This window comes from Corapipo altera, unplaced genomic scaffold (assembly GCF_003945725.1).
Source record: "Corapipo altera isolate COAL_440 unplaced genomic scaffold, ASM394572v1 45, whole genome shotgun sequence".
Taxonomy (NCBI): Eukaryota; Metazoa; Chordata; class Aves; order Passeriformes; family Pipridae; genus Corapipo; species Corapipo altera.
The window spans coordinates 12,976,838-12,986,707 of record NW_020884877.1 but is presented as its reverse complement, the minus strand read 5'-3'; the positions used below and the strand labels follow the sequence as shown (position 1 = coordinate 12,986,707).

The following is a 9,870-nucleotide window of genomic DNA, read 5'->3' as shown; positions in this document are numbered from 1 at the left end:
GGGCGCCGCCGGCCCCGCCCCGCCGCCGGTGCCACCGCTGTCCCCGCCGGGCCCGCTCAGCGGCCGCCGCCGCCACCACAATGTCGCCCTGGCCGTCGCCCCGCTCCTGCGACACCTTCGTGGCGCTGCCGCCCGCAGCGGCCGGGGGCCGTGTGGTGTTCGGGAAGAACTCGGACCGGCCGGCGGACGAGGTGCAGGAGGTCGTGCACTTCCCGGCCGCGACGCACCCGCCCGGCGCCGCGCTGGAGGTGAGGGCGGGACGAGTCCTGCGGGAGGTGGCGAAAACACCCCTCTCACCCCGCTACCTGCGTGCTTAGCCCGCGATTTGGCCGGTGACCCGCGGTGTGCTCTGACCCCTTGCAGTGCACCTACATCAGCATCGAGCAGGCGGAGCGGACCCACGCCGTGGTGCTGAGCCGCCCCGCCTGGCTCTGGGGCGCGGAGATGGGAGCCAACGAGCACGGCGTGTGCATCGGGAACGAAGCCGTGTGGGGCAGGGAAGAGGTCTGCGATAGCGAAGCTCTCCTCGGCATGGACCTCGTAAGGTTTGCACAGGCCTTTCTGGTGAATGGTATTTCGGATTTGGAATTTAACGTGGAAACATTTGGTTTGAGTTATATGGGGAAATATGTCCTTTCACTTTCAGAAAACACTTCTTCCACTATTCTAGCTATGGTTAAAAATAAGTACTTATTGGCAAAGGCATTAAATGTCTGCCAGGAGCCCACAAGAGGTATCAGGCATTAGACCAGAATCTGTCAAGGAAATTAGCAAACATTTTTCTCTCTATAAAAGTTTATACTAAACTGAAACAATTCTTTTAAGAGCACAGGTAGACTTCAGGAACTAGTGTCTGGGCCTTTTTCTAGGGTCTGTACTCATTTCCTATTTCCCCCATCTTACACACACATAATTTTAAGTTTCAGTCTTAGCTGCACCTCTCTGTGTAAATAACAACAGCTTCATGTGCCTACCCCACTGGGTGCCAGTGTAACTCTCATAAACCTACAGCAGTCAGTCGGCTCTTCTCGGTACTGTTTCCCCCCAGTCCAATACCCACACAGGACTTGCAGGCATTTTGTAGGAGCCTTCTCCCTGCTTTTCTGTATTTCCATTTGGTGTTTTTCCCCACGTCAAGCACTTTGAGGACCTACTTCAAAGAAGGCCTTTAAGTGACTTGCTCATTTCTCTTACCAGATCATACAAGTGTCAGGTACATATAGAAATAGCATTCCAGGTCAATTTGAATACTCAAGCTGAATAGCTGTATGTGGAGTTTATAGTTCCAAAGATAACATCTTCCTTTATTTTTTTTTAGGCTTGGACTTGAAAGAGCAGACACAGCTGAAAAGGCTCTTACTGTCATAGTTGATTTGCTGGAAAAATATGGACAGGGAGGAAACTGTATGGAGAGCCACATGACATTTACATACCATAACAGTTTTCTGATAGCTGACAGAAAGGAAGCATGGGTGCTGGAGACATCAGGAAAATACTGGGCAGCAGAAAAAGTAGAAGGTATGGATGATGCTCTTTGTTTTAAACATTTCAAATGCAATGACAATTGGCAGTTCTCCACTTTTCATTTACCATTTCATTAAGGCATCAAACTAACTTCCAGCTACATACATGTGCCTGTAAACAGGAGATGCTTCCTAGGGCATGAGTGTGGAGTGGTGAGCAGTTTGTCAGAGGAGCTCAGTGACAGGGCCTTTTCAGAGTCAGAGGTACCCACTCCTGCACTTGGAATACAGAGGACAGAAAGGTCAGCATGAGAATGACAGCAGTATATGTGGTCATAGGGACGGTGGCAATCAATGGCAATTTCATTTGGTGACAGGATTGCTGTACTGGGCCCTGAAGAAGTTGATTCTTCCAGTGGACTTAAAAGGACAAGCTATGTCTTTGGAGGTTTAAGAGGAAGAATGTAAAGATGGGAATAATCAGGACAGAACCTGAAGTACAATAGGAGCAAATGAGTCAGAACTGAGTGGCAGTGGAATTTCAATCAGAATACATATAGCTAGGGAGAGAGGGCCAAAAATAAACCATGGGACTCAAAGATCTTACAGGAAACTCTTCATTGCTAATTTGCTTTAGTAAAGTGATTGTAAACAAAATCCCAAGAAAAATCATTCTATGTATTGAAACAGTTCTTTCCTCAATTTACAAACAGGAGGTGTACGTAATATTTCCAACCAGCTCTCTATCACAACCAAGATTGACAGAGAACACCCAAAATTGAAGGAATATGCTAAAAGCAATGGCTGGTGGGATGGGGAAAAGGAATTTGATTTCGCTGCCACATATTCTTACGTCAATACTGCCAGAATGACCACAACCAGAGGCCGATATTGTGAAGGCTATAAACTTCTGAACAAACATAAAGGTATAATTTTTATATATATTCTTTTTTAAGATATGCAAAGTATTTAGTGAGCTATATTAATCATAAATGATTATATATCTGATGCAGGCAATTATTCATATGACTTGGTGAACCAGAACTTACTAGATAACTTTTTACCTAAAGGAGAAGTGCTGAACTTGAAATCTTCTATCCATTTTTGACAGTATGTTCATGAGGAAAAATTAAAACAAGGGTCAAATATCAAACACACACAGCAACAGCAACAATTGTGAGAGATCACATTATGACCATATCACTAAATACTGTGTAAGACCTGTTCCGAAACATTTTGATAGGCTGTGTATTATTACTCTACTTCTAAGGAAAAAAAACTAGAGGCTAAAACAGACTTCCAGTGGTTTGCAGCCACAAAGAACCTTATGAACAACTTCAGTCTGGTACCATTCATATAGGCCTCAGGCAACAGCACAGCACTCAGATACATATCTTGCATTTATTTTTGACACTGGTTTTTAAGTCTTTGTAGTTTCACTGTAACTGCTACTCTAATCTTGTGTAGTCTAATAAAACACACTGAGAACAGAAGAAAATAATCTTCTGTACGCTAAGCAGGTGCTCCTAATCACTAAACTCACTTATTTTTCAGACCTCCAGAGAAAGAAGCTATTACTTCTCTTCTAACTGCATCTGTATTCACTTGCTAATTTGAAGGAATTAATCTGAACCAAGATTACACCGCACCTCTTTGGTTTTTTCTTACTTATTTAGCTGAACTCTGCCAGACCAGGTTTAGCATTTAGTTAATGCATCAGAGTGAATTACCTTTTGCAATTTTGCTCTAGTGGTCATGTAAATCCTGCATTCATTTTGGGAATTGCAGGTTCTGAATACTGAAAGCATTTTCATAATACCTGTATTTACTTGTATTTTAACAACGCTAAGATTCTATCTGCATTTTCATTCTAAATCCCCATTTTCAGGCATTTACCTGAGCTATTTGAAAAATCCCACTAGGTGTTCAGGTTATCAGCCTCATATGGCTCACTTTGTTTAGATTTATTTTAAATAGGTGCCCTAACTAAAAGCTATTTGGTTTACAGCTTCAGTAAAATCACTGGTTTCTTCATCTACCCTTCCCTGCTTTTTCACTCGGTGGCATTACAGCTGTGGGTTTTTTTCAGGCTACCTACCATGTGAAGACCATTTTTAGATAAATATTATTTTTATTTCAAAAAATAGGGAATGTATTTCAGGCATACAAAATTATAATAAATTCTAATGGAAAATGTGCAGTACCTTCTTTCCTGCTGGACAGATTGCCAAGTTGCAGTTGACATACTGACCTTTGCTTCTTTTAATTTCTTTGTCTAGCTTGCTGATTTCTTTAATTCTCTGACTTTCCTGGGCAGCTGTGGGAAAGTTGCCCACACTTTCCCACAAGGAAACACTTAAGAGTGTTTCCTTGCTGAAATGTAGTGCTGCATGCCTGTCTACAGGCAATTTGGATCACACATGAAAAAACAGTATTGAAGACATCTGACTTACACACAATTACTTTAAAAGGAAAGAGCAAGGCAGTTTAAAAGAAGAATCTTTATGCAGTTAGAACTCACTGAGGGAAACATTAAAATATTAAAAATGTAGATGGTACCTTCAAATAAAAAAAAAGTGAATGAACTGTTTTTGTACCAGAAGTATACCCTCTACTGATACACCAAATGTGAAAACTTCTGCAAGTGCTGCCTGTTAGAATATTGGATGGCTTGGTGATACTATGCCAGTATCTGAGCTTCAGTGTATGCTATACATGAACAGCAATATCATTTGAACACTGGATGCAGAGGCATATGTGGAAAGGGCTTTGTTTCACCTGAGAAGAAAGAGTTATTTTCACAGAGACACTTGGCACTATACCTCCCACAGGGTGCTGATTAAGACTTCTTTACAAATGAATGTACTACTTTAGTTTCTGTTGATTCTGAATATAGAATATGTTATTTCAGTGCATCCTTCTGATTGTCAACTTGAACCCTAAGTGCTTTCTAAGGTCAGAGGATGAAAATACATTAAAAAAAAAAAAAGCCACCAAAAAACCCAAACCAAAACCAAACCCAAAAAACAAGTGACAGTCTTGGTGTTTCATTTTCAAAGTTTCACACAAAATCCACGCATAGTGGTTATTATTTTTATATTTTCAAAGCAACACAGTGGTATTAACTCTGTTCAAATACCAAACAGTATTGTAATGACTTAACTTCCACACAGTGCTCAGAGTTCAGCATTTAATCCAAGCTACTAATTTTCATCTGAAAAGTTACTTTGTGAATGGCCATTTGCTAGTCATATGTAATTTACCTGTCTGGGAAATACTACTTGTTTTCATCCTCTCCCCTTTTTAAGTCATATTACAGTGCATTATCACTTTGGGGAAAGCAGTAACATTTATATGTGCATTAGCTATTAAGGTATGCCATTAAGATGATTTTTTTTTCCTGCCAACACAGACAAACTAAAACTGCCATTGCCTATTAAAGGAAAAAGCAGCCAGTTGTAGTGAACATGGCATTTAGTTGGTATTATAGGTAGCTCTGTGTCTAAATAATTGTATTGTATCTTAAATAGGATCTATCACTTCTGAAATAATGATGGAAATTCTTCGTGACAAAGAGAGTGGCATTAACATGGAAGGTGGATTTATGACAACTGGCAGCATGGTGTCTGTACTGCCTCAGCAGCCTAATCTGCCCTGTATTCACTACTTTACTGGAACTCCAGATCCAGCAAGGTGATATAGCAGCAAGTAAATAGGATAAAAAATTGCAAATATCTAAATGAAAAAGTGCTGCAGTTTGTCTAATTATATTTCTTTTTGCTTTGTTTTTCTTTCCCCCCTGAAAAAGCAGAATCAAATGTAGGAGGAACATAATGTATTATGTACCTTAATGCTCTGTACCAACCTACTTAGTGAAATACTGCTGTGACACTGACTTAGACATCAGTTAGATTTTTTTTTTTTTAATACTTCCTTCTTGAAAGAAGGAAGTAGAAGAATGGGGGGAAATACTGACTCAACAATTTTAACAAAACTGGGTCAGTAAAGGATCTCTGTTCTATTTTCTCTTTCTAGGTCTGTATTCAAGCCTTTCATTTTTGTGCCCAATATTACTCAGTTATTAAAAACTACATCCCCTACATTTGGTCATGATGATCCAGTTAAGAAGCAACCGCGTTTCCAGAGCAAGCCAGATCGAAGACATGAGCTCTATAAAAAACATGAAAGTGCTGCTGTAGTTATGGAAACTAATGAGGTACGTTGATTAAATTAGATTTCAATGCAAGCAGGTGGTTTATATAAGCTCCTTGCTCACATTTTGTTAATGCAGTGCCATTTAATGCCCTTTGATGGATGGCAAAGAACAGTGTAGTGCCCCAGAAGCCCCTTGTGTTGGCATCTAGCAGGCACGTTTCAAACTGCAGCCAGCACTGTAGTGTACTCCCAGGCTGAGGCCCAGGTAAGTATCTGCATGGCTCACCTTTAAAAAGCTGTCCACCACTGAGTCCTGCACCAGTCACATAAGGGGGAAATGCTTGAGCAGCCACAAGGGAATAGAGAACTCCTGGTAAGAGTACTTAAAAGTCTTCAGGTCTCAGGCAGAAAGGAGGGCTTGCCTTTCATCATTGCTTGGTGTGGACAGGAAAGGAAACAAGATGACAAAGATAGCTGTACACAAAGGTGAAGCAGGAAAGGAGTTGCTTACTTTGAACAGCAGCATCTCTCCTATTTACAGATATGTGTTCTTAAAGATAAGTCAGTCATATGCTCACTTAAGTTTTGGTAACATAAATATCTGAAGCAGCTTTAATTTTATTTTCAATCCATCAGAAGGGTGTAGGGAGATGAAGTGAATGCTAGATATTAGGAAAGGTATCTAAGAAAACCTGTCAGGGTGCTGACTTGTACCAATACAAGTGTGCCCCCTAGAAATTCTTAAAAGATTAATATATGGACTGTAGAACAGAATTATGTTAGGGTGATCACTGTGTACTCTATATCTTTCAGTGAAATAGATGTTCCTTTTTGCAGGGCAAAGGTAAAGAAATGCTTGAGGAGATACAGAAGCTGGAGAAACAGAAGATAAGTCAAATGGAATCAATCCTGCAAAATGGATGTCTTGATGTTAACCAAGTGGTTAAACTTTTTTCACAGTGTGTAGAAGAAGAACTCAAAATATATAGCTAAGAATATTATTTGAATGGGGTAAAATTCTGCATTACAATTAGGTTTTCAATGGAGAGGCTATATAGATTACATCTTATTTTCAGTATACCACTTAATATGGACAGTTTTAAAATTGCAGATTCAATATTTAGGACAAATATTAGGCTTTTGATTGTAGGAAGCAATGCTGAAAAGGCTCCTAAGAGCTGGGCAGTGGCTTTGTACATGCCACTAAGCTGTCAGCAGAGACTGATTTTGCCAACAAACAGATGCAATTAGAATGCAATAGCTCGACTAAATTGTGGAACAGCTCCATCTCTGGATGAACACCAATTCAGCTTTGGAGAACTCAGTTCTAGTGTACACACATGTAGCTTTTATAGTCAAGAGAATTGTAGCAGAAGTCAGACTACCTGAATTAAAATGGCCATGCTGAAGACTTTGCAAAATGTAGAATCTATGCTGAGTGCTGAATGAAAAGGAAAGTGATATGCAAGTCAAGTAAGATCGATAGTCAGTTGTTTGATGAAACCATTCTAAGACACATTTCATATATGAACCTTCTACTCCTTCAACGTAAAATAGGCTAAGAGTTCAAGGTATATTAAAAACAAATCACAGTTATAATTTTACCATGAGTGGTTGTGAAATCTGATTACATGGAATTCATCAGTGCAAGCATCCTGTAAGTTACCATACAGTTTTCACTTCCCTTTCTACTTTTCCCCACCCTGATACTGAAAAATAAACTTATTTACATAGAATATGATTATTGTCAAATTAATTCTCCAATGCACTTTACAATGCACTATCACGGAGCTTTAAAATGTTTCTTGAATTGTTACTTTTTAAAATTGGGCAACCAGAAAGGAAGAGTTTGGGGTACAAAAGTCTGTACATGCACTCAGCAGGACACTTAAAAGTACTTTTTATTTTTTTTTTCACTTCATATTAAGCCTTTTAACCATAACTTCGTTTGCCAAAATTAGTAGACTGTGGAGTTAATTTAATCAAGCTTTTTGCCCGGCCTGGTGCTGTTTAAAAGTAATGATCAATATATGACACTTCTTTTATTTTCTGTGGCAAGGGACAAACTGAACAAATAACAAAGAAGGAAGATTCTGACTTTACCACATGATGAAACAGGATAAAAAGTATGACTGTAAGGAGAAAAACCAAACCACTCAAAAGCCAACACTTCTGCAAACCTTTAAGAAGAAAACATGTAACATGAAATGGAGCATTAGAGCTGCAGCAGCAATATGTGACATGATCCAGCATCTCCACAGACACAGCAGACCACAGAAAGACCATTCTTTGATGATTTCTCTATATTTAGTCTAGAATAATCTCAGATGCTAAAGATGGGGCCATGAACATGCAGTTTTCTCATTTTGTAAACTGTTCTATCCCCCACTGGTAAAAAAAGTAAGTACATGCAAATGAATAGTCAATGAAGTTTGCAGAATTAATATGAAAAGTAAGAACTTGGCAGAAATTATTCTTTTTGATGCTAAAATGAAAGTAGAAATTAATTTGGGATGCTGTGTTGAGATCCACAGTAAGAAACTAATGAGTCAGGAAAAGCTCTTGAACTTTCTAGTTCTAGAGTGCCATGTGGCAATAGCAAGCAGGACTGAGTAGCAAGTTAAACTGAAAGCAAGTTGGAGTTGACTGTGATCCTTTTGAACCTGTGTTTGTTGACAATAAAATTTCATAGAAGTGCAACAGTACATAGTGGATGTTTGTTAACTAGAAGATAGATTTAATAAAAATTTGCTGCATTTACTTGTTTTCCTTATGGATGTCCATATCTAACAACCATGTGTATCTTTGTCCTATTTTTGCTCATCAGCTGTTCCACACTAGCTCTTTCATAGCTTCAAAGCATCGGTAAACGTCAGGTAAAACTGTGCTGAAACCAAGGTATGAATCAAGTTTAAAGGCAGCATAGCAAAACAAGTGAAACAATTTTATGCTACAATGCAAATACTGAAGTTACACAGGAAGGACAATAGTGAAGTCAGTGGAATCTCTAAGTGAACTTCTTGGCCACTTAATCACGGGGTGCAATTCAGTAGGTGAAGCATATTGGCCCCGTTGTAATTCAGGCAGCTACAGTCCAACTGTTCCTCTTGTTTATGTGTTGCTTTTTATACTAACTGGTCTACAGGATACAAAGTAAAAACAATGTAATGAGTGGAGACAGTTCAAGTGATGGCCAAAAGAGTAAGGATATTTCAGTACCTTTTTATCTCGGGATTTCATCCTCCTGAAATAAATGCAGTGTAAAAATATTAAAAAAAAAAAAAACCCAGAATGTCCTCTAGAGGGCAATCTTTTCTTTGCATGGATTTCACCTAGGAATGTATCACAGCTGATTTTAAAAGGTCTAGAGGTTATGCAGGAACGTTATTTAAAAAAAAAAAAAGTACTAAAATTTCTACTTAGAAAACTACAAGTGTTATATCCATCCCTGTCCATCATCACAATTATTTTGAGATTAGTCCTAGAAAAACGATCCAATGTTTCACTGGATATTCCTCTGCACTTACTCGTTCAGTAGATGTTTTCATGGAACTTAACTTCCAAGTTAACTGAGAATTACCCCAAATTAACCCACCTTCAAAATAAAAAATCTCACTGCACCACTGGCCAGCAAAACTATTTCTAACCACCACAAATCCACATATCAGTAGATCAACTACTGACATAACATCAAATTGTCAACTATTCTAAAACTGCTCCTTGGTGGAAGTAACTACTTACCAGATAAAAAGTTTCTTAATTTTCTAAAGCTATTCAAGTCTATTCTTGGCTTCCAGAAGTGCCCAGTGATTTAGAAACTCTAAGCAGAAATTTTGAGCAATTTCTTACTTACAGATACGTTGTGTTCAAATCTAGGAAATAGCAGAGCCGTTATAAAAAAAAGGAAGCAGGACTTTCACGATGAAAATGAAAAAGACAAGAGTGCAAGAACAATGATTATGAATAGGACTGTAAAACTGCCCTAAGATCAAATTCTTGAATATCTGAAGAATTAAAAAAAAATTAATTGCATTTGATAAGTAGATGATAATGTGAAACGTTCCTGGTATGGACGTATCTTTCTGTGGATGCCCATTAACAAGTTCTCTGTCTACTTAAAAAGAATGAAGGGTGGATTTAAGAAATACCAGAACTGAAACTGAAGAGCCACTTTAACAAATCTCTCAGAAAAATACATTTATCAAAAACCTTGACATGCACATATAACCCTCTCACATCTCACAACACAGAT

At 38.9% G+C, this 9,870-nt stretch overlaps 1 protein-coding gene across 1 annotated transcript; it reads left to right on the top strand.

Moving 5' to 3' along the window:
• Positions 1-80: 80 nt before the first annotated feature.
• SCRN3 (secernin 3) lies at positions 81-8,378 on the top strand. The gene is made up of 7 exons (XM_027636394.1): positions 81-248; positions 364-545; positions 1,319-1,518; positions 2,177-2,389; positions 4,994-5,156; positions 5,499-5,679; positions 6,456-8,378. The coding sequence occupies exons 1-7, from the start codon at positions 81-83 to the stop codon at positions 6,609-6,611; spliced, it is 1,263 nt and encodes a 420-aa protein (XP_027492195.1). The 3' UTR covers positions 6,612-8,378.
• The last annotated feature ends 1,492 nt before the right edge of the window (positions 8,379-9,870 follow it).